Here is a 25068-nt window from a genome sequence, read left to right as displayed (position 1 = left end):
GTGGAGAGGATGTTTCCTATAGTGGGGGAGCCTAGGACCAGAGGGCACAGATAGAGTGGATGTGGAGAGGATGTTTCCTATAGTGGGGGAGTCTAGGACCAGAGGACACAGATAGAGTGGATATGGAGAGGATGTTTCCTATAGTGGGGGAGTCTAGGACCGGAGGGCAAAGATAGAGTGGATGTGGAGAGGATGTTTCCTGTAGTGGGGGAGTCTAGGACCAGAGGGCACAGACAGAGTGGATGTGGAGAGGATGTTTCCTATAGTGGGGGAGTCTAGGACCAGAGGGCACAGATAGAGTGGATGTGGAGAGGATGTTTCCTATAGGGGGAGAGTCTAGGACCAGAGGACACAGATAGAGTGGATGTGGAGAGGATGTTCCCTATAGTGGGGGAGTCTAGGACCAGAGGGCACAGATAGAGTGGATGTGGAGAGGATGTTTCCTATAGGGGGAGAGTCTAGGACCAGAGGACACAGATAGAGTGGATGTGGAGAGGATGTTTCCTATAGGGGGAGAATCTAGGACCAGAGGACACAGATAGAGTGGATGTGGAGAGGATGTTCCCTATAGTGGGGGAGTCTAGGACCAGAGGGCACAGATAGAGTGGATGTGGAGAGGATGTTTCCTATAGTGGGGGAGTCTAGGACCAGAGGGCACAGATAGAGTGGATGTGGAGAGGATGTTTCCTATAGTGGGGGAGTCTAGGACCAGAGGGCACAGATAGAGTGGATGTGGAGAGGATGTTTCCTATAGGGGGAGAGTCTAGGACCAGAGGGCACAGATAGAGTGGATGTGGAGAGGATGTTTCCTATAGTGGGGGAGTCTAGGACCAGAGGGCACAGATAGAGTGGATGTGGAGAGGATGTTTCCTATAGTGGGGGAGTCTAGGACCAGAGGGCACAGATAGAGTGGATGTGGAGAGGATGTTTCCTATAGTGGGGGAGTCTAGGACCAGAGGGCACAGATAGAGTGGATGTGGAGAGGATGTTTCCTATAGTGGGGGAGTCTAGGACCAGAGGACACAGATAGAGTGGATGTGGAGAGGATGTTCCCTACAGTGGGGGAGTCTAGGACCAGAGGGCACAGATAGAGTGGATGTGGAGAGGATGTTTCCTATAGTGGGGGAGTCTAGGACCAGAGGGCACAGATAGAGTGGATGTGGAGAGGATGTTTCCTATAGTGGGGGAGTCTAGGACCAGAGGATTCAGACAGAGTGGATATGGAGAGGATGTTTCCTATAGTGGGGGAGTCTAGGACCGGAGGGCAAAGATAGAGTGGATGTGGAGAGGATGTTTCCTGTAGTGGGGGAGTCTAGGACCAGAGGGCACAGATAGAGTGGATGTGGAGAGGATGTTTCCTATAGTGGGGGAGTCTAGGACCAGAGGGCACAGATAGAGTGGATGTGGAGAGGATGTTTCCTATAGTGGGGGAGTCTAGGACCAGAGGGCACAGATAGAGTGGTTGTGGAGAGGATGTTTCCTATAGGGGGAGAGTCTAGGACCAGAGGACACAGATAGAGTGGATGTGGAGAGGATGTTCCCTATAGTGGGGAGTCTAGGACCAGAGGACACAGATAGAGTGGATGTGGAGAGGATGTTTCCTATAGTGGGGGAGTCTAGGACCAGAGGGCACAGATAGAGTGGATGTGGAGAGGATGTTTCCTATAGTGGGGGAGTCTAGGACCAGAGGGCACAGATAGAGTGGATGTGGAGAGGATGTTTCCTATAGGGGGAGAGTCTAGGACCAGAGGACACAGATAGAGTGGATGTGGAGAGGATGTTCCCTATAGTGGGGAGTCTAGGACCAGAGGACACAGATAGAGTGGATGTGGAGAGGATGTTTCCTATAGTGGGGGAGTCTAGGACCAGAGGGCACAGATAGAGTGGATGTGGAGAGGATGTTTCCTATAGTGGGGGAGTCTAGGACCAGAGGGCACAGATAGAGTGGATGTGGAGAGGATGTTTCCTATAGGGGGAGAGTCTAGGACCAGAGGACACAGATAGAGTCGATGTGGAGAGGATGTTTCCTATAGGGGGAGAGTCTAGGACCAGAGGACACAGATAGAGTGGATGTGGAGAGGATGTTCCCTATAGTGGGGGAGTCTAGGACCAGAGGGCACAGATAGAGTGGATGTGGAGAGGATGTTTCCTATAGTGGGGGAGTCTAGGACCAGAGGGCACAGATAGAGTGGATGTGGAGAGGATGTTTCCTATAGTGGGGGAGTCTAGGACCAGAGGGCACAGATAGAGTGGATGTGGAGAGGTTGTTTCCTATAGGGGGAGAGTCTAGGACCAGAGGGCACAGATAGAGTGGATGTGGAGAGGATGTTTCCTATAGTGGGGGAGTCTAGGACCAGAGGGCACAGATAGAGTGGATGTGGAGAGGATGTTTCCTATAGTGGGGGAGTCTAGGACCAGAGGGCACAGATAGAGTGGATGTGGAGAGGATGTTTCCTATAGTGGGGGAGTCTAGGACCAGAGGACACAGATAGAGTGGATGTGGAGAGGATGTTTCCTATAGTGGGGGAGTCTAGGACCAGAGGACACAGATAGAGTGGATGTGGAGAGGATGTTCCCTACAGTGGGGGAGTCTAGGACCAGAGGGCACAGATAGAGTGGATGTGGAGAGGATGTTTCCTATAGTGGGGGAGTCTAGGACCAGAGGGCACAGATAGAGTGGATGTGGAGAGGATGTTTCCTATAGTGGGGGAGTCTAGGACCGGAGGACACAGACAGAGTGGATATGGAGAGGATGTTTCCTATAGTGGGGGAGTCTAGGACCGGAGGGCAAAGATAGAGTGGATGTGGAGAGGATGTTTCCTGTAGTGGGGGAGTCTAGGACCAGAGGGCACAGATAGAGTGGATGTGGAGAGGATGTTTCCTATAGTGGGAGAGTCTAGGACCAGAGGACACAGATAGAGTGGATGTGGAGAGGATGTTCCCTATAGTGGGGGAGTCTAGGACCAGAGGGCACAGATAGAGTGGATGTGGAGAGGATGTTTCCTATAGTGGGGGAGTCTAGGACCAGAGGGCACAGATAGAGTGGATGTGGAGAGGATGTTTCCTATAGTGGGGGAGTCTAGGACCAGAGGGCACAGATAGAGTGGATGTGGAGAGGATGTTTCCTATAGGGGGAGAGTCTAGGACCAGAGGACACAGATAGAGTGGATGTGGAGAGGATGTTCCCTATAGTGGGGAGTCTAGGACCAGAGGACACAGATAGAGTGGATGTGGAGAGGATGTTTCCTATAGTGGGGGAGTCTAGGACCAGAGGACACAGATAGAGTGGATGTGGAGAGGATGTTTCCTATAGTGGGGGAGTCTAGGACCAGACACAGATAGAGTGGATGTGGAGAGGATGTTTCCTATAGTGGGGGAGTCTAGGACCAGAGGGCACAGATAGAGTGGATGTGGAGAGGATGTTTCCTATGGTGGGGGTGTCTAGGACCAGAGGACACAGATAGAGTGGATGTGGAGAGGATGTTTCCTATAGTGGGGGAGTCTAGGACCAGAGGGCACAGATAGAGTGGATGTGGAGAGGATGTTTCCTATAGTGGGGGAGTCTAGGACCAGAGGGCACAGATAGAGTGGATATGGAGAGGATGTTTCCTATAGTGGGGGAGTCTAGGACCGGAGGGCAAAGATAGAGTGGATGTGGAGAGGATGTTTCCTGTAGTGGGGGAGTCTAGGACCAGAGGGCACACACAGACAGAGTGGATGTGGAGAGGATGTTTCCTATAGGGGGAGAGTCTAGGACCAGAGGACACAGATAGAGTCGATGTGGAGAGGATGTTTCCTATAGGGGGAGAGTCTAGGACCAGAGGACACAGATAGAGTGGATGTGGAGAGGATGTTCCCTATAGTGGGGTGTCTAGGACCAGAGGACACAGATAGAGTGGATGTGGAGAGGATGTTTCCTATAGGGGGAAAGTCTAGGACCAGAGGACACAGATAGAGTGGATGTGGAGAGGATGTTTCCTATAGTGGGGGAGTCTAGGACCAGAGGGCACAGATAGAGTGGATGTGGAGAGGATGTTTCCTATAGTGGGGGAGTCTAGGTCCAGAGGGCACAGATAGAGTGGATGTGGAGAGGATGTTTCCTATAGTGGGGGAGTCTAGGACCAGAGGACACAGATAGAGTGGATGTGGAGAGGATGTTTCCTATAGTGGGGGAGTCTAGGACCAGAGGGCACAGATAGAGTGGATGTGGAGAGGATGTTTCCTATAGTGGGGGAGTCTAGGACCGGAGGACACAGACAGAGTGGATATGGAGAGGATGTTTCCTATAGTGGGGGAGTCTAGGACCGGAGGGCAAAGATAGAGTGGATGTGGAGAGGATGTTTCCTGTAGTGGGGGAGTCTAGGACCAGAGGGCACAGATAGAGTGGATGTGGAGAGGATGTTTCCTATAGTGGGAGAGTCTAGGACCAGAGGACACAGATAGAGTGGATGTGGAGAGGATGTTCCCTATAGTGGGGGAGTCTAGGACCAGAGGGCACAGATAGAGTGGATGTGGAGAGGATGTTTCCTATAGGGGGAGAGTCTAGGACCAGAGGACACAGATAGAGTGGATGTGGAGAGGATGTTCCCTATAGTGGGGGAGTCTAGGACCAGAGGGCACAGATAGAGTGGATGTGGAGAGGATGTTTCCTATAGGGGGAGAGTCTAGGACCAGAGGACACAGATAGAGTGGATGTGGAGAGGATGTTTCCTATAGGGGGAGAATCTAGGACCAGAGGACACAGATAGAGTGGATGTGGAGAGGATGTTCCCTATAGTGGGGGAGTCTAGGACCAGAGGGCACAGATAGAGTGGATGTGGAGAGGATGTTTCCTATAGTGGGGGAGTCTAGGACCAGAGGGCACAGATAGAGTGGATGTGGAGAGGATGTTTCCTATAGTGGGGGAGTCTAGGACCAGAGGGCACAGATAGAGTGGATGTGGAGAGGATGTTTCCTATAGGGGGAGAGTCTAGGACCAGAGGGCACAGATAGAGTGGATGTGGAGAGGATGTTTCCTATAGTGGGGGAGTCTAGGACCAGAGGGCACAGATAGAGTGGATGTGGAGAGGATGTTTCCTATAGTGGGGGAGTCTAGGACCAGAGGGCACAGATAGAGTGGATGTGGAGAGGATGTTTCCTATAGTGGGGGAGTCTAGGACCAGAGGGCACAGATAGAGTGGATGTGGAGAGGATGTTTCCTATAGTGGGGGAGTCTAGGACCAGAGGACACAGATAGAGTGGATGTGGAGAGGATGTTCCCTACAGTGGGGGAGTCTAGGACCAGAGGGCACAGATAGAGTGGATGTGGAGAGGATGTTTCCTATAGTGGGGGAGTCTAGGACCAGAGGGCACAGATAGAGTGGATGTGGAGAGGATGTTTCCTATAGTGGGGGAGTCTAGGACCAGAGGACACAGACAGAGTGGATATAGAGAGGATGTTTCCTATAGTGGGGGAGTCTAGGACCGGAGGGCAAAGATAGAGTGGATGTGGAGAGGATGTTTCCTGTAGTGGGGGAGTCTAGGACCAGAGGGCACAGATAGAGTGGATGTGGAGAGGATGTTTCCTATAGTGGGAGAGTCTAGGACCAGAGGACACAGATAGAGTGGATGTGGAGAGGATGTTCCCTATAGTGGGGGAGTCTAGGACCAGAGGGCACAGATAGAGTGGATGTGGAGAGGATGTTTCCTATAGTGGGGGAGTCTAGGACCAGAGGGCACAGATAGAGTGGATGTGGAGAGGATGTTTCCTATAGTGGGGGAGTCTAGGACCAGAGGGCACAGATAGAGTGGTTGTGGAGAGGATGTTTCCTATAGGGGGAGAGTCTAGGACCAGAGGACACAGATAGAGTGGATGTGGAGAGGATGTTCCCTATAGTGGGGAGTCTAGGACCAGAGGACACAGATAGAGTGGATGTGGAGAGGATGTTTCCTATAGTGGGGGAGTCTAGGACCAGAGGGCACAGATAGAGTGGATGTGGAGAGGATGTTTCCTATAGTGGGGGAGTCTAGGACCAGAGGGCACAGATAGAGTGGATGTGGAGAGGATGTTTCCTATAGGGGGAGAGTCTAGGACCAGAGGACACAGATAGAGTGGATGTGGAGAGGATGTTCCCTATAGTGGGGAGTCTAGGACCAGAGGACACAGATAGAGTGGATGTGGAGAGGATGTTTCCTATAGTGGGGGAGTCTAGGACCAGAGGACACAGATAGAGTGGATGTGGAGAGGATGTTTCCTATAGTGGGGGAGTCTAGGACCAGACACAGATAGAGTGGATGTGGAGAGGATGTTTCCTATAGTGGGGGAGTCTAGGACCAGAGGGCACAGATAGAGTGGATGTGGAGAGGATGTTTCCTATAGTGGGGGAGTCTAGGACCAGAGGGCACAGATAGAGTGGATGTGGAGAGGATGTTTCCTATAGTGGGGGAGTCTAGGACCAGAGGGCACAGATAGAGTGGATGTGGAGAGGATGTTTCCTATAGGGGGAGAGTCTAGGACCAGAGGACACAGATAGAGTCGATGTGGAGAGGATGTTTCCTATAGGGGGAGAGTCTAGGACCAGAGGACACAGATAGAGTGGATGTGGAGAGGATGTTCCCTATAGTGGGGGAGTCTAGGACCAGAGGGCACAGATAGAGTGGATGTGGAGAGGATGTTTCCTATAGTGGGGGAGTCTAGGACCAGAGGGCACAGATAGAGTGGATGTGGAGAGGATGTTTCCTATAGTGGGGGAGTCTAGGACCAGAGGGCACAGATAGAGTGGATGTGGAGAGGTTGTTTCCTATAGGGGGAGAGTCTAGGACCAGAGGGCACAGATAGAGTGGATGTGGAGAGGATGTTTCCTATAGTGGGGGAGTCTAGGACCAGAGGGCACAGATAGAGTGGATGTGGAGAGGATGTTTCCTATAGTGGGGGAGTCTAGGACCAGAGGGCACAGATAGAGTGGATGTGGAGAGGATGTTTCCTATAGTGGGGGAGTCTAGGACCAGAGGACACAGATAGAGTGGATGTGGAGAGGATGTTCCCTACAGTGGGGGAGTCTAGGACCAGAGGGCACAGATAGAGTGGATGTGGAGAGGATGTTTCCTATAGTGGGGGAGTCTAGGACCAGAGGGCACAGATAGAGTGGATGTGGAGAGGATGTTTCCTATAGTGGGGGAGTCTAGGACCAGAGGACACAGACAGAGTGGATATGGAGAGGATGTTTCCTATAGTGGGGGAGTCTAGGACCGGAGGGCAAAGATAGAGTGGATGTGGAGAGGATGTTTCCTGTAGTGGGGGAGTCTAGGACCAGAGGGCACAGATAGAGTGGATGTGGAGAGGATGTTTCCTATAGGGGGAGAGTCTAGGACCAGAGGACACAGATAGAGTGGATGTGGAGAGGATGTTCCCTATAGTGGGGGAGTCTAGGACCAGAGGGCACAGATAGAGTGGATGTGGAGAGGATGTTTCCTATAGTGGGGGAGTCTAGGACCAGAGGGCACAGATAGAGTGGATGTGGAGAGGATGTTTCCTATAGTGGGGGAGTCTAGGACCAGAGGGCACAGATAGAGTGGATGTGGAGAGGATGTTTCCTATAGGGGGAGAGTCTAGGACCAGAGGACACAGATAGAGTGGATGTGGAGAGGATGTTCCCTATAGTGGGGAGTCTAGGACCAGAGGACACAGATAGAGTGGATGTGGAGAGGATGTTTCCTATAGTGGGGGAGTCTAGGACCAGAGGACACAGATAGAGTGGATGTGGAGAGGATGTTTCCTATAGTGGGGGAGTCTAGGACCAGACACAGATAGAGTGGATGTGGAGAGGATGTTTCCTATAGTGGGGGAGTCTAGGACCAGAGGGCACAGATAGAGTGGATGTGGAGAGGATGTTTCCTATGGTGGGGGTGTCTAGGACCAGAGGACACAGATAGAGTGGATGTGGAGAGGATGTTTCCTATAGTGGGGGAGTCTAGGACCAGAGGGCACAGATAGAGTGGATGTGGAGAGGATGTTTCCTATAGTGGGGGAGTCTAGGACCAGAGGGCACAGATAGAGTGGATATGGAGAGGATGTTTCCTATAGTGGGGGAGTCTAGGACCGGAGGGCAAAGATAGAGTGGATGTGGAGAGGATGTTTCCTGTAGTGGGGGAGTCTAGGACCAGAGGGCACACACAGACAGAGTGGATGTGGAGAGGATGTTTCCTATAGGGGGAGAGTCTAGGACCAGAGGACACAGATAGAGTGGATGTGGAGAGGATGTTTCCTATAGTGGGGGAGTCTAGGACCAGAGGGCACAGATAGAGTGGATGTGGAGAGGATGTTTCCTATAGTGGGGGAGTCTAGGTCCAGAGGGCACAGATAGAGTGGATGTGGAGAGGATGTTTCCTATAGTGGGGGAGTCTAGGACCAGAGGACACAGATAGAATGGATGTGGAGAGGATGTTCCCTACAGTGGGGGAGTCTAGGACCAGAGGGCACAGATAGAGTGGATGTGGAGAGGATGTTTCCTATAGTGGGGGAGTCTAGGACCAGAGGGCACAGATAGAGTGGATGTGGAGAGGATGTTTCCTATAGTGGGGGAGTCTAGGACCGGAGGACACAGACAGAGTGGATATGGAGAGGATGTTTCCTATAGTGGGGGAGTCTAGGACCGGAGGGCAAAGATAGAGTGGATGTGGAGAGGATGTTTCCTGTAGTGGGGGAGTCTAGGACCAGAGGGCACAGATAGAGTGGATGTGGAGAGGATGTTTCCTATAGTGGGGGAGTCTAGGACCAGAGGGCACAGATAGAGTGGATGTGGAGAGGATGTTTCCTATAGGGGGAGAGTCTAGGACCAGAGGACACAGATAGAGTGGATGTGGAGAGGATGTTCCCTATAGTGGGGAGTCTAGGACCAGAGGACACAGATAGAGTGGATGTGGAGAGGATGTTTCCTATAGTGGGGGAGTCTAGGACCAGAGGGCACAGATAGAGTGGATGTGGAGAGGATGTTTCCTATAGTGGGAGAGTCTAGGACCAGAGGACACAGCCTCAAAATAGAGGGGCGTCCTTTTGCAACAGAGATGAGCCAGAGGGTGGTGAAATTCTTTTCTACAGACGGCAGGAAAATGGGGTTGAGGGGGTAATAATAAACCAGCCACGATGGAATGGCGGGGCAGACCCTATGGGCCGAATTCCCCCAGGTCTTATCCAGCTCGAAGTGTGGAATTAGCAGAGGAAGGGGTGGTGGGAATGGATGGAGTCACAATGAAAATTAAAAGTTGTTAGAATTCCAAGTGGAAACTTTGAAAGTGCAACAAGGAACCGTAATGAGTAATGGTGAGTAAATGCTGTCTCCACAGGTGTGGGGTGCTGGCCTTGGTACACACGCTCCGAATAAAACCCTCCAACAAAAGGACGTTCCAAACACAATCACACACTGATACCCTCTCTGTTCTACAGATACCCTCTCATCTCCTGACGTGTGCAATTCCCATCGATACCGTTCCAGGCTGGGTGCGGAACGGGTATACCAGAACACTGCCTGTATCGGACAGACCTGCCATGTTCTCTCTCGCAGTCATGCCAACAGGGGTTTCTAACATTACTGTCTGTATTCACATGGAGATCATATACAGAACAGGCCCTTCCAGCCCAACGAGCCACACCACCCAACACCCCAGATTAACCCCAGCCTAATCACAGGACAATTTACAATGACCAATTAACTTACTAATCGGTACGTGTTTTTACTGTGGGAGGAAACAAGAGTGCAGCCAGGGGAAAAACGTAAAAAAACTACAGACGGCACTAGAATGCCCCGAGCTGGAAAACATCACTAACTGTTACGCAAATTTGCTGCGTATGGAAGGCGTACCGAGGGTGGACAGCCTACTGGAATACTGGGGGATGTGTACGTAAGGTGAGAAGGTCAGTATAAACAGGGATAGGCAACCTTAAGCACAAATGATATTCTAGCATACGTTATTCATTAATTTGAGGCAAAACATAACTAGAAGTATTTAAATGGATAATTCCCATATTAAGTTTTTTCATGACATTTATCTGGCCCACCGTCCACTCATTAATATGCGATCCGGCCCACAGAGGCAAAAGGGTTGCCAACCCCTGGTTTAAAAGGAGTGCAGGGCAAATTCTATTGCAAAACAGAGTGGTAGGTATCAACAAGTGCCTAACAAGGCAGTGGTGAAAGCAGATACCTCACTGGTGTTTAAGAAGCATTTAGACAGACACACGGATACGCTGGGAATGGAGGAATATGGATCATGTACAGACAGAAGAGATTTAATCAGGTATTGTGTCATTAAACAATACAGCACAGAAACAGGCTCTTCAACCCATCTAGTCCATGCTGAACTCAATCTGTCTCGTTCCACTGACCTGCAGCCAGACCATAGCCTCTGTTCCCTTGCCATCCACGTACCTATCCAAATTTCTCTTAAACATTAAAATCGACTTCCGGTAAGATGGCGATTGCTTAGCTGCTCCGAACTTTTGTTCCGTTACTGTCGCTACCTTTGCACTAAATGTCTCCATTTTATAAAGCTTAGATAGGAATTATTTCGGTATCTCTTACTTGCCTGTAAATATATCTAACCTACAATGTCTAGCAAGAGTTCTAAATCCGGGAGAAAAGAAACTACGACTTCGTCGGGCGTGACGATGGAGGCGCTTGCAAATCTCCGAGACGAAATCTTAAAGGAAATTAAAACCGCTTTCAAACAGCTAGAAGACAAACTGGATCGGATCAACGATAAAGTGGACAAACATGCTGAACACTTATCTCGCATCAATTCGACTTCTGAAGCTTTAGAAAGTCGGGTTCGATACTTGGAGACTCTCTGTTCCAGCTTAGAGGAAAAATCTAATAAACTTCTTTCCAAAATGGTGGACCTCGAAAATCGCAGCAGACGCTGCAACATCAGAATTCTGGGATTACCAGAGGCAACTGAGAAGGGGTCAACCGTGAAGTTTTTCGCCGAGTTTCTCTGTGAGATATTCGGGAAGGATCTGCTTCCAAACCCGCCCGAGCTCGAACAGGCACACAGAGTTAATGTACCTCCCGGAATTCTGGGCACCCGTCCGCGACCAGTAATCTTGTGTTTCCATCAATACCAGGTAAAACACAGTCTGATTGTGGAGGCACGTCGCAGAGGCTCTTTTTCTTTCCAGGATACAACCATTCGCTTTGTGGAAGATTTTGCACCCCAGACTTTAAAGATGCGCGCTGAGTATAAAGGCGTAATGAAAGTGCTTTTTGATCGTGGTTTCAAACCTTCCTTTCGTAATCTTGCTGACCTAAGAATCAAGTTTAATACCGGGGAATTCAAGTGGTTCAAATCAGCGAGGGAAGCCGAAGCGTTTGTGGCAAGTCTTCCGGCTATCCAGTCATCTTCGGAATCTGATCGGACTTCCTAAAATGGTGGATAAGTACTCCTCGTAGTAAAATTACTTTCTCTGGACTCGGAATTCACTTGAATCACTCAGACATTATTCACTGAAACTCTAAAGGCTGTTGACAATCTCTCCCGGGATTTGGTGTGTGTGTAATCTATTTTCACCTCTGTATAACTTTACCTACAGAGTTCTACAACTAAATCTAACTTGTTTTGGAGGTTTGAAGTCTTTAGTGAAGGCCTCCCTGTTTGTCGGTTCACAGTTCAACTGCTGATTTATTTTTCCTCTGTTTTAAATACTTATTTATTTTATCTTTTTCTTTTCTTCACCCCCTTTTTTTCCCATTCTCTGAATGTTTTTTTCTCCCTTCTCGGTAAACAGTTGATAAATACTCGTCTTGAATTTACAATTTTCCCCTTCCTCTTTTTTTTCTTTTTCCTTCTTACCTTTTTTTTCCCTTTCTCTTACTTTATCCTTCTATAATATTTCGCGGGTAGATTAGTTTTGGTTTTCTTCCAATTTTCTCTGTATTAAGATGTATATCTCGGCAGAAGGTGTTCTAATCTGTAGTTATGTTTTCTAGTGCATAAACTAGTTACTGTTTGTTATAGCATTTATACGGAACTGCTGTCAATGACACAGATCTGGAAGTTGTATTTGGGTTAATTTTTTTGGTAGAGCTAGCTACTTGTTTTGGTAGCTGTCTAGTTTTGGGTTGTGTGGGTGGGGTGGCTTTTCCAGTTCCAACATTTCTTTATTGGTTAGGACATGTTTATATTTTGACCTTACGAATCTATGTTTACATCTCTGCTCCCAGACTGCTATTGTACCGCTTGATTTTTTATATGCCTGCTGCCTTTTATGCATTAGTAATTGATAATGGCTAGTGCACTTAAATCTGTGAGCTGGAATGTAAAGGGACTGAACCACCCTGTTAAAAGGAGGAAGGTATTCTCACATATTAAACAACTCAAAGCTGACATTGCTTTCCTCCAAGAAACTCATATTCGTTCATTATTCAGTTCTCAATTCGAATTTAAAGTTCCATAAGATCTGGGGGCCTTTTATCGAGTACTTTCATAACCTTCCTCTTGACTAGGGTTTTTTTTTTCTTTTCGGTCCCTTGCTTTCAGCTCCCTTTCTTTTCTGGTAGTAGGCATTATTATCCTCTGTTGCTAAGCGTATTCACAGTCTGGGAGTTTGACTGTCCGGACTTATACTCTTTATACTGTGTGGTGGTTGGTCTGGAATTGTTGTTTTTTTTCTTGTGTTGTGGGGTTTGGGGAGGACACTAAGCTCACTTGTCTTTAATTTAGGTGCTTTTTTGTTAAATTCTCTTCCTCTGTAGCATATTGATATTGTATGCTTAACCTTGCTCTGTATTAATGCTCCTCATTGGGATTTGGGTTTTTTTAATTTTGTAAAATGTTTTGAAAAACTAATTTAAAAAAATTTTAAAAAACATTAAAATCAAATCAATATCCACTCATTCCAACTCCCACCACCCTCAGTGAAGAAATATTCCCCTTAAACATTTCACCTTTCACCCTTAACCTAACACCTCTAGTTCTTTTCTCATCTAACCTCAATTGGAAAAGCCTGCTCACATTTACTCCATTTGTACCGCTCACGTTTCGTGGAGAGACACTGGACTGAAGGTCTGCTTGGCTGTTGTACATTCACAGTGGCCTTTCGATTTCAGCTTCTTTCATGTCCTCAGCAATCTACCTGTTAATTCCCTCCCCACTGTCACTGTGCTATCCACATTCACCACCCCCCCCACCCCCAGCAACCACACCCTTGGTGGATTCTGATGTTCTGATCAAAGGTTCCTTCAGTAGTCAAGAGGCACAAAATTGAAACCAGGGAGAAGCAAGAGTGCAAGAACAAAGTGGCGGGTAGCACAGCGGTTAGTGGAGCTCAGGGGAGAGTTCAATTCCAGCATCCTCTGTAAGGACTTTGTGCAACCCCCCCTGTGGACTGTGCTTGGGCTTCTCCCAGTCCAAAGACACAGTAGGTTTATTGGTAAACTGTCCTGTGATTAGGCTGGGCTGAAACCAGGGGTTGCTAGGTGGTGTGACTCAGAGGGCCAGAGGGCCTACTTTGTTCTGCATCTCAATGAACTGTGTATGGGTACAAGGTGGGGTGTAGAGGCATTGCATTCAAATTTGCAGATTAGAGTTAACCAGAGAGCCCTTTTCAAATAATGCAACACCAGAGAAGCTTCCAGAATCATGCAAAGAACTTTACCCGCTAGGGGGCACACCAATCAATTGCCTGTACATACTGTGACCACTAGGGGGCACACCGATCAATTGCCTGTACATACTGTGACCACTAGGAAACACACTAAACAATTACACATATACATGTAGTCATACAAAAAATTCAAGCAGGATATTAATTACTAAGCTGCAAAACAATTACAAGTCTAATTAACAATCAACAAGTCTAATCCAGCACCCTCAATAAAGCTATCAATAATCAAAATCTGCCTCTAATATAGACATCTGTAACAACTCCATTGCTAAACTTCAATTCCAAAAACATTTAAAATAACAAGCTCATGGTTCACTTACATCAAACTTACCGAGAAAAACTTACACTGCAGATCACTAAACTTGCTGTTCCCACAGTCACAGCGGAAATTTCTGGAAGAGCAAAGCAAAAATATAATGAGTACATAGTCAGTGACTTTCAATGACAGAAATCACCACAGAAGAGGTTAAAAACTGGCCACATTTCGCAAAAAAAAGACTTGCTGCAATGTGATCATTGGTACATTATGTATATTTATTTGTACATAGAGTCTCTTTTGTTTTTTTAAAGCTCTCAATGTTCTGGAACATCACAGAATCATTTTTGTTTTGTAATCCTGCTCGAGCTCCCATGTCTTCTTCCACCAGTCTCTCAAATTTAAACAGTCTCCTTCAAAATAAAATTGGCAAATCAGCTTTTTTGAAGTAGCCTCCTAAACTGTGGAATTCAAACTATAAAGGGTGCAGACTCAGTTGCCACTTTTACAACAGATCAAATCCTATTTATTTTACCTTGTTTTTAACTGACATCTCTGTACTTTATATCCCATTGCAATGCATCGTCTGTATGGAAAGTGCTCGATACACACGTTACCATTGTTGGGCCAAAGTTCTCCACAAAGCTGTCTGGCATGAAATGACCGCGTGTACTACACTCAAAACAACTCAATTCACTCTTCCGAGACAGAAAAACGTTGCAAACATTTAAAACTTTATTCCCCGGAGTGCAGGAGAGCGAGGGACGCCTCAGAGACGTCGAGACACGGGAGTAGGATCAGGCCACCCTCCACACTACCACACTCCTTTAATACATATCCTGTTTTTTGCATGATTTTTAATCTTTTCATATATGTACACTGTAATTGACTTATTATTATTGTTTTTTTCTTCCATATTATGTTTTGCATTGAACTGCTGTTGCTAAGGTAACAAATCTCACAACACATGCCAGCGATAATAAACCAGATTGACACTACTCCACCATTCCATCATGGCTAATCCATTTCCCCTCTCAGCCCTGATCTTCTGCCTTCTGATAATCCTTCATGCCATGACTAATGAAGAACCTCTGCTTTAAATATACCCACAGATCCATCAACCCCTGCATAAAGAAGTTCCTCTTCATCTGTGTTAAAGCAGTGGTTCCCAACCTTTTCTATGCCCCACACCCCTAGGAAATGTTTGATTAATGTTCGCACCCCCTACAAAAGTAATATCACATTTGAAGATGAAGAAATCTAATTTCTAATTTTTGAACCACAAATTGAACCACATACAATACTGCGGGTGAACAAATTAAACTTAAAAAAATAAGCTTTTAACTCAGTGCATAAATTGAGCAATTAGATTCTAATTTATTCAGAAAAAATTGTAAACAGTAAATTGATGAGACTCCTCAACTCTGAGGTGTAACTTCCCAGGTAACACTGATGAGAATCCTCAACACTGACTCGGGCAGCGGGAGACTGGAGTGAGTTTCCGTCTCTCTCGACTCGGGCAGCGGGAGACTGGAGTGAGCTTACGTCTCTCTCGACTCGGGCAGCGGGAGACTGGAGTGAGCTTACGTCTCTCTCGACTCGGGCAGCGGGAGACTGGAGTGAGCTTACGTCTCTCTCGACTCGGGCAGCGGGAGACTGGAGTGAGCTTACGTCTCTCTCGACTCGGGCAGCGGGAGACTGGAGTGAGCTTACGTCTCTCTCGACTCGGGCAGCGGGAGACTGGAGTGAGCTTACGTCTCTCTCGACTCGGGCAGCGGGAGACTGGAGTGAGCTTACGTCTCTCTCGACTCGGGCAGCGGGAGACTGGAGTGAGCTTACGTCTCTCTCGACTCGGGCAGCGGGAGACTGGAGTGAGCTTACGTCTCTCTCGACTCGGGCAGCGGGAGACTGGAGTGAGCTTACGTCTCTCTCGACTCGGGCAGCGGGAGACTGGAGTGAGCTTACGTCTCTCTCGACTCGGGCAGCGGGAGACTGGAGTGAGCTTACGTCTCTCTCGACTCGGGCAGCGGGAGACTGGAGTGAGCTTACGTCTCTCTCGACTCGGGCAGCGGGAGACTGGAGTGAGTTTCCGTCTCTCTCGACTCGGGCAGCGGGAGACTGGAGTGAGTTTCCGTCTCTCTCGACTCGGGCAGCGGGAGACTGGAGTGAGTTTCCGTCTCTCTCGACTCGGGCAGCGGGAGACTGGAGTGAGTTTCCGAACTACTTCACTCAGTGCTGCAGCAGTGGATCAAGCTGTCAGCAAGAGAGGCAGATGCAAGTTCAATTGGAACATTTAAGCCTCGTTAGATATATGGATGAGAAAGATATGGAGGGCTATGGTCTGGGAGCAGGTTGACAAGGCCAGACAGAAGGCCAAGTTGCCACGGCCCATTTCTGGGGGTAATGTTCTATCACTCGATAACAGCTTTCATTACAACAGTGCAAACCCAAGATATACATCTCCATGGATACACTCCATGACATCATCACTGCTTTCCATTCACACATCTCTCAAAGCTGTTTGAGTATACAGGTGTCCCCCGGTTTTCGAACGTTCGCTTTACGTCAACTCACTGTTACGAAAGACCTATATCAGTTACCTGTTTTCACTAACAGAAGGTGTTTTCACTGTTATGAAAAAGGCAGCACGCCCCGAGCAGCCAAGCTCCTCCCCCGGAACTGCATTCTAGCCGTTGCTTAAACACGTGCCTGTGAGCATCTGTGCTTTATCTCGATTTATTCTGTGCATCTGTTAGCAAGATGAGTTCTAAGGTATCTGAAAAGCCTAAAAGAACGCGTAAGGGTGTCACTTAGCGTAAAACTAGACATAATTAAGCGTTTCGATCGTGGTGAACAAAGTAAGGATATAGTGAGTTTGACTAAGGGTTTGTGGGTGATGACGAAGATGATGTTGAAGAGGTTTTGGCATCCCATGACCAAGAACTGAGAGATGAAGAGCTGATGAAGAGGAAAGGATAACAATTGAAACCGAACGCAGTAGCGAATGGCCCGAAAGTGAAGACGTCCAGGAACTGAACAGGAAGCAATTGCGTGAGATTTTCGCTGCGATTGACAACACTGCAATGATTGCAGTGAAGTATGACTTTAATTTTGAAAGGGTACGTAAGATTAGGGCATATTTGCAGGATGGTTTGAGTGCTTACAAAGAACCGTATGATAGAAAAACACACGAGGCTTAGCAAACAAGCATACTGTTGTTTTTCAAGCCTTCCACATCAGCCACAGCAGACAAGGAAACTCGACCTTCAACATTGAGGCAGGCAGACATAGAAGAAGGTGACCTGCCTGCCCTGATGGAAACAGACGACGATGAGATGGCACCCCAGTCTCCTCCACCTACCACCACCCCAACCTCCGACTCAGCCTAACACACCTGTCTTCCCGATTCCGGTAAGTGAAACTACACTGGGCGTACATTATTTCTACTTTATATAGGCTGTGTATTTTTGTGTGTTATTTGGTAGCTTCATAGCTTAAACGTTACTGGAAAGAGTGTTTCTGCCGGGAGCGCTTGCGTCGTGTGTTTCTGCCGGGAGCGCTTGCGTGAGATTTTCGCTGCAGTGGACAGTGCTGCAATAATTGTGGAAAAGTATTCCAACATTATATAGGCTGTGTATTTATCAAATCATTCCTGCTTTTACTATATGTTACTGTTATTTTAGGTTTTATGTGTTACTTGGCATGATTTGGTAGGTTATTTTTTGGGTCTGCGAACACTCACAGATTTTTCCCATATAAATAAATGGTAATTGCTTCTTCACTTTACGACATTCCGGCTTACGAACCGTTTCATAGGAACACTCTACCTTCGAATAGCGGGGGAAACCTGTAGTCAGGACTCCCACTCTGGCCGATAAACAGCAAGCACATGACAGGAATGTCTCTCTAGCACACCCGACAGCTCCACGCCTGGCTCGGAAAGAAGGCGGGCTGGGCATGGGCCTAGAAACACCATCATATAGAACATAGAATAGTACAGCACATTACAGGCCCTTCGGCCCACAATGCTGTGCCGACCTTCAAACCCTGCCTCCCATATAACCCCCCACCTTAAACTCCTCAGAAGCTCCAAAGACCTCATCCCCAGCCGGGAGCGGAGGGATCTTGCCTTGAAGATAACAGACAATAGACAGTAGGTGCAGGAGTAGGCCATTCAGCCCTTCTAGCCAGCACCACCATTCACTGTGATCATGGCTGATCATACACAATCAGTACCCCGTTCCTGCCCTCTCCCCATATCCCTTGACCCCGCTATCTATAAGAGCTCTATCTAACTCTCTCTTGAATGCATCCAGAGACTTGGCCTCCACTGCCTTCTGGGGCAGAGCATTCCACATATCCACCACTCTCTGGGTGAAAAAGTTTTTCCGCATCTCAGTTCTAAATAGCCTACCCCTTATTCTTAAACTGTGGCCTCTAGTTCTGGACTCACCCATCAGCGGGAACATGCTTCCTGCCTCCAGTGTGTCCAATCCCTTAATAATCTTATATGTTTCAATCAGATCCCCTCTCATCCTTCTAAATTCCAGTGTATACAAGTCCAGTCGCTCCAATCTTTCAACATATGACAGTCCCGCCATTCCGGGAATTAACCTTGTGAACCTACGCTGCACTCCCTCAATAGCAAGAATGTCCTTCCTCAAATTTGGAGACCAAAACTGCACACAATACTCCAGGTGGGGTCTCACCAGGGCCCTGTACAGCTGCAGAAGGACCTCTTTACTCCTATATTCAATTCCTCTTGTTATAAAAGCCAGCGAGTGTTGGCGCGTGGCCTAGTGGATAAGGCATCAGACTAGTAACCTGAAGGTCACTGGTTCGAGCCTCAGCTGAGGCAGCGGGTTTGTGTCCTTGAGCAAGGCACTTAACAACACATTGCTCTGCGATGTCACCGGTGCCAAGCTGCTTGGGTCCTAGTGCCCTTCCCTTGGACAACATCGGTGGCGTGGAGAGGGGAAGGACTGCAGCTTGGGCAACTGCCGGTCTCCCATACAACCCTGCCCAGGCGCAGATCCATGGTCTCTCGAGACCGACGAATGCCACCACCATAAAAGCCAGCATGCCATTAGCTTTCTTCACTGCCTGCTGTACCTGCATGCTTGCTTTCATTGACTGATGTACAAGAACACCTAGATCTCGTTGTACTTCCCCTTTTCCTAACTTGACTGCATTTAGATAGTAATCTGCCTTCTTGTTCTTGCCACCAAAGTGGATAACCTCACATTTATCCATATTAAACTGCATCTGCCATACATTTGCCCACTCACCCAACCTGTCCAAGTCACCCTGCATTCTCATAACATCCTCCTGACATTTCACACTGCCACCCAGCTTTGTGTCATCAGCAAATTTGCTAATGTTACTTTTAATCCCTTCATCTAAATCATTAATGTATACTGTAAACAGCTGCAGTCCCAGCACTGAACCTTGCGGTACCCCACTGGTCACAGCCTGCTATTCCGAAAGGGACCCGTTAATCGCTACTCTTTGTTTCCTGTTAGCCATCAAAATTTTCAATCCATGTCAGTACTCTGCCCCCAATACCATGTGCCCTAATTTTGCCCACTAATCTCCTATGTGGGACTTTATCAAAAGCTTTCTGGAAGTCCAGGTACACTACATCCACTGGATCTCCCTTGTCCATTTTCATAGTTACATCCTCAAAAAACTCCAGGAGATTAGTCAAGCATGATTTTCCCTTCATAAATCCATGCTGACTCGGACTGATCCTTCTACTGCTATCCAAATGTGTCGTAATTTCCTCTTTTATAATTGACTCCAGCATCTTTCCCACCACTGACGTCAGGCTAACTGGTCTATAATTCCCTGTTTTCTCTCTCCCTCCTTTCTTGAAAAGTGGGACAACATTAGCCACCCTCCAATCAGCAGGAACTGTTCCTGAATCTATAGAACATTGGAAAATGATTACCAATGCGTCCACGATTTCTAGAGCCACCTTTTTAAGTACCCTGGGATGCAGACCATCAGGTCCCGGGGACTTATCAGCCTTCAGACTCAGTCTATCCAACACCATTTCTTGCCTGATATAAATTTCCTTCAGTTCATCCTTTACCCTAGTTCCTTTGACCACTATTACATCTGGGAGATTGTTTGTGTCTTCCCTAGTGAAGACAGGTCCAAAGTACTTGTTCAACTCATCTGCCATTTCCTTGTTCCCCATAATGAATTCACCCATTTCTGTCTTCAATGGTCCAATTTTGGACTTAACTATTTTTTTGCTTTCCACATACCTAAAGAAGCTTTAGGTCATGTGGTGAAACTGGAAACTTCCACTGGCCCAGGACCAAGGATTCTGGCAGCCTAGGCCCCGGGAGGGCTGATGGGCTCAAGAACACCAACAAAAACACCAAAAAGTCTGTAGATGCAGAAATCCAGAGTCACACAGCAAGAACCCTGGAGAGACCCTGCAGACGGGTGTTACAGTCTGTAGATACGGAAATCCAGAGTCACACAGAGAGAACACTGGACAGACTCAGCAGACGGGTGTTACAGTCTGTAGATGCGGAAATCCAGAGTCACACAGCGAGAACCCTGGAGAGACCCGGCAGACAGGTGTTACAGTCTGTAGATATGGAAATCCAGAGTCACACAGCGAGAACCCTGGAGAGACCCTGCAGACGGGTGTTACAGTCTGTAGATGCGGAAACCCAGAGTCACACAGAGAGAACCCTGGAGAGACCCAGCAGACGGGTGTTACAGTCTGTAGATACGGAAATCCAGAGTCACACAGAGAGAACCCTGGACAGACTCAGCAGACGGGTGTTACAGTCTGTAGATGCGGAAACCCAGAGTCACACAGAGAGAACCCTGGAGAGACCCAGCAGACGGGTGTTACAGTCTGTAGATACGGAAACCCAGAGTCACACAGAGAGAACCCTGGAGAGACCCAGCAGACGGGTGTTACAGTCTGTAGATGCGGAAACCCAGAGTCACACAGAGAGAACCCTGGACAGACTCAGCATACGGGTGTTATGGAGAAGCAGTAGAAGAGCTGCAAGTTCTTTTGCCATTTATAGATTACATATTTGGCGCCTGCTTTTCCCCGTCACCAGGAGAAGCTCCAACAAGTGCAAGTACACTCCACAGGCATCAGGAACACAGCACGGTGGGTCCCAGTGAAGATAAAGAGGAACTTTATTTGTCACAGGCAGTGAGATGCAGTGAATATTGAACTAAGCAGCCGCAATCTGGTATTCGCCAACAAACATACTGCCACTCACTCACCCCAAGTGGACACCTGTGGCCAGTGGGAGGAAATCTGAGCTCCCAGCGGGAAGCCATGCGGTCACGGAAAGAAGGTAACACTCCTTTCAGACAGCGGCAGGAATGTGAGATGCTCTGAGCAATGAGCCACCGCTTCCACGCTCCCAACATCTTTCAAATCTTCATGAGAACACCAACACTCTCATGCTCATCTCCAACTTGGAAATCTATCTCCACTGCTTAACCACTACTGAAGCTGAATCTTGGAAATTAGGACGTGCAACAGCACAGCACAGGAAGAGGCCATTCAAACCACAACGTTGTGCCAAATCAACGTCTCTAGCTCAACCAACACCCCAGCCAGCCACTACTCTCTGTGTAAAATAAAGCTTGGCCTTCATCTCCTTTGAATGACCCCACCTCACCTTCAATGCGTGCCCTCTCGTATTAGGCATTTCAACCCTGCGAAAAGATGCTGTCTGTCTACTTTAGCTAAATCTCTCAATCTTATAAATGTCTATCAGATCTCCCCACAGCCTCTGCTGTTCCAGAGAAAACACAAGTTTATTCAGCCACGAGAAAATCCGCAGATGCTGGAAATTCAAGCAACACACACAAAATGCTGGTGGAACGCAGCAGGCCAGGCAGCATCTATAGGGAGAAGTACTGTCGACGTTTCGGGCAGAGACCCTTTGTCAGGACTAACGAAGGGTCTCGGCCCAAATCATCGACTGTACTTCTCCCTATAGATGCTGCCTGGCCTGCTGCGTTCCACCAGCATTTTGTGTGTGTTTATTCAGCCTATTGTTATAGCACACGCCCCTGAAACCAGGCAGCACCCTGGTAAACCCTTTCTGCATCATCTCCAAAGCCTCAACATCCTTCCTAGAACAGGACGACCAGATCTGTACGCAAAACTCCAGATGCAGCCGAACCGGTTTAAAAAAGCTGCAGCATAACTTCCCGACTTTTGAACTTAGTACCTCAACTAGTAAGAGTAAGCGTGTCAGCCTCCCCGTAATCCTGCGTAGGCAGTTTCAGGGCGACCAAATAGCCTTCAGCACGAGGACTGCAGTGCTTCAAGCAGGCAGTGTGCACTTTTTTTTTTTAAAAGGTCGCAGAGATAAATAACAAGTGTTAGTGATACCACATCCTACACAAAGAAATCCAAAACAGATCCCCACAGTATCAAGGATAAACAGCTTTCTAATCCCATTAGAAACAGGTCCAACCGATCAACTAGAGTGGAGAAAATGAGCAAATTAACAGTGCTCTGCGACTCCATGTTCAAAGTTCCAAGTGAATCTGTTATCAAAGTCACTTTAAGGAGATGGGGCTGGAACTGGAATTGGATTAACTCAGGATCACTCAAAGGCTGAGGGGGTGATAGACAGGACATGTGGAGAGCTAGTTACACCCAAGGACACAGGTTAGGTGGTCAGGAAGGGATAAGGGGTTAAGGATCCTGCACTGACCTGTACCCCTGTGGCCATTCCCCTCCACAACAGGTATATCACTGGAAAGTCACACGGTGATCAGGTCTCTGGCACCGAGTCTTGCTCTGACTCAGAGGGGAAGGGGAAGTAGAGGCGTGCTGTGGTCGAGGGATTCGTTAGTTGAGGAACGGTCAGGCAATTCCTGGATGGTATGTTGCCTTCCGAGTGTCAGGGTCTGGGGTATCTCGGATCGAGAACTCAGCGGTGAACAGCTAGACAGTAATGGACAAGTGACGAGGTTCTGCAGAGGGAGCTAGCAGCCAAGTAAAGGGCAGGATCTCCAGGGTTGTGATCTCAGGATTGCTACCCGTGCCACATGCTGGTGAGGACAGAGCTAGGAAGATTATACAGTTTAATACCTGGTTAAGGAGTTGGTGTAGGAGGGAGGGCATCAGAGTTTTGAATCATTGGGCTCTCTCCCAGGGGAAGGTGGGACCTGTACAGAAGGGACGGTTTGCACCTGGACTGGAGGGGGACTAATATCCTCATGTGAGTGTTTGTTAAAGCTGCTTGGTGGGGTTTAAGCTGCAGGGGATGGGAACCAGAGTGCCAGAACAGTTAGTGGAGAGGTTGTGGAGGCAGTTGTTGGTAAGACCTGACATAGTTAGGAATCAAAAGGTTGAGTGTGGTGTGACAATTGTCTTCAGCCATGTATATTTCAATGCAAGAAGTGTTGTAGGAAAGGGAGACGTTAGTGTTGAAGATGAGGTAGCTGGTTTACAAAGAGAGACTGTGTGTAGTGAGGAGAAGCTGCTGATTAGGGGAAAATTGGTGTCAACAGGATGAGATGTGAGGTAAAGGGCAGACAAAAACTGAAAAGGGTGAAGACAGGATTGAAGGTGTTGTATCTGAATGTGTGCAGTATATGGAATAAGGTAGATGAACCTGCGGCACGGTTACAGATTGGCAGGTATGATGTCGTAAGCATCACGGAATCATGGCTGAAAGAAGATTACTGCTGGGAGCTTAACATCCAAGGAAACACTTTGTATCAAAAGGACAGGAAAGTAGGCAGAGGGGGTGGCATTGCTCTGTTGGTAAAAAATGAAATCGAATCACTAGAGAGAGGTGACATAGGACCGGAAGGTGTTGAATCATTGTGGATTGAGTTAAGGAACTGCAAGGGTAAAAAGGCTGATGGAAGTTGTATACAGACCCCAAACAGTAGCAAAGATGGGGCCTATAAATTACAACAGGAGATAGAAAATGCATGTCAAAAGGACAATGTTACTATAATCATAGGGGGGTTCAATATGCAGTTAGATTGGAAAAATCAGGTTAGTGCTGGATTCAGGAGGGGGAATTTCTACAGAGCCTAAGAGATGGCTTTTTAGAGCAGCTTGTGGCTGAGCCCACTGGGGGATCAGCTATTCTGGATTGGGTGTTATGCAATGAACCGGAATTGATTAGAGAGCTTAAAGTAAAAGACCCATAAGGGACAGTGATCATAATGATAGAATTCACCCTGAAATCTGAGAAGGAGAAGCTAAAGTCTGATGTATGGGAATAAGAGGGGAGTAAAGAGGATTACTGAGGCACGGGAGAGGAGTTGGCCAGAACTGATTGGAAAAGAACACTGGCAGGGATGACGGCAGAGCAGCAATGGCTGGAATTTCTGGAAGCAGTTTTGAAGATAGGATATATACATCCCAAAGAAGTATTCAAAAGGAAAGATGATACAACCATGACACTACTGTGGGAGGTGAGGGAGGAGATTGCTGAGCCTCTGGCAATGATCTTTGCTTCATCAGTGGGAATGGGAGAGGTTCCAGAGGATTGGAGGGTTATGGGTGTTGTTCCTTTACTCAAAAAAAGGGAGTAGACATAGCCCAGGAAATTATAGACCAGTGAGTCTTACCTCAATGGTTGGTAAGATGATGGAGAAGATCCTGAGAGGCAGGATTTATGAACATTTGGAGAGGCATAATATGATTAGGTTTGTCAAAGGCAGGTGGTGCCTTACAAGCCTGATTGAATTTTTTGAGGATGTGACTAAACACGTAGATGAAGGTAGAGCAGTAGGTGTAGTGTATATAGATTTCAGCAAGGCATTCGATAAAGTACCCTATGCATGGCTTATTGAGAAAGTAAGGAGGCATGGGATCCAAGGGGACATTGCTTTGTGTATCCAGAACTGGCTTGCCCACAGAAGGCAAAGAGTGGTTGTAGACAGGTCATATTCTGCATGGAGATCGGTGACCAGTGGTGTGCCTCAGGGATCTGTTCTGGGACCCCTATTCTTCATGATTTTTAGAAGCAAGCTAGCCAGTAATATTAAAGAGGATACCAAAAGTTTCTTCAGATACATAAAGAGAGGACAGAGTGGATATCAGACTGCCGGAAAATGATCTGGAGAGGTGGTAATGGGGGACAAGGAAACGGACAAACTGAACAAGTATTTTGCATCATCCTTCATGGTGGAAGATAACACAGTA

The 25068-nt window shown here is 47.8% G+C and overlaps 1 protein-coding gene across 1 annotated transcript in view; it reads right to left on the bottom strand.

Moving 5' to 3' along the window:
- Positions 1–25068, bottom strand: part of ubr7 (ubiquitin protein ligase E3 component n-recognin 7) — a 69290-nt gene that overhangs the window by 37427 nt on the left and 6795 nt on the right. The window contains exon 3 of the mRNA XM_073039153.1: positions 13968–14028. Within this exon, the coding sequence (XP_072895254.1) occupies positions 13968–14028 (61 nt within the window). The remainder of the gene's footprint in view (positions 1–13967; positions 14029–25068) is intronic.

Source organism: Hemitrygon akajei, chromosome 3 (genome assembly GCF_048418815.1).
Source record: "Hemitrygon akajei chromosome 3, sHemAka1.3, whole genome shotgun sequence".
Lineage (NCBI taxonomy): Eukaryota > Metazoa > Chordata > Chondrichthyes > Myliobatiformes > Dasyatidae > Hemitrygon > Hemitrygon akajei.
The sequence above is the reverse complement of the archived record's forward strand: the minus strand, read 5'-3'. Positions and strand labels throughout refer to the sequence as shown.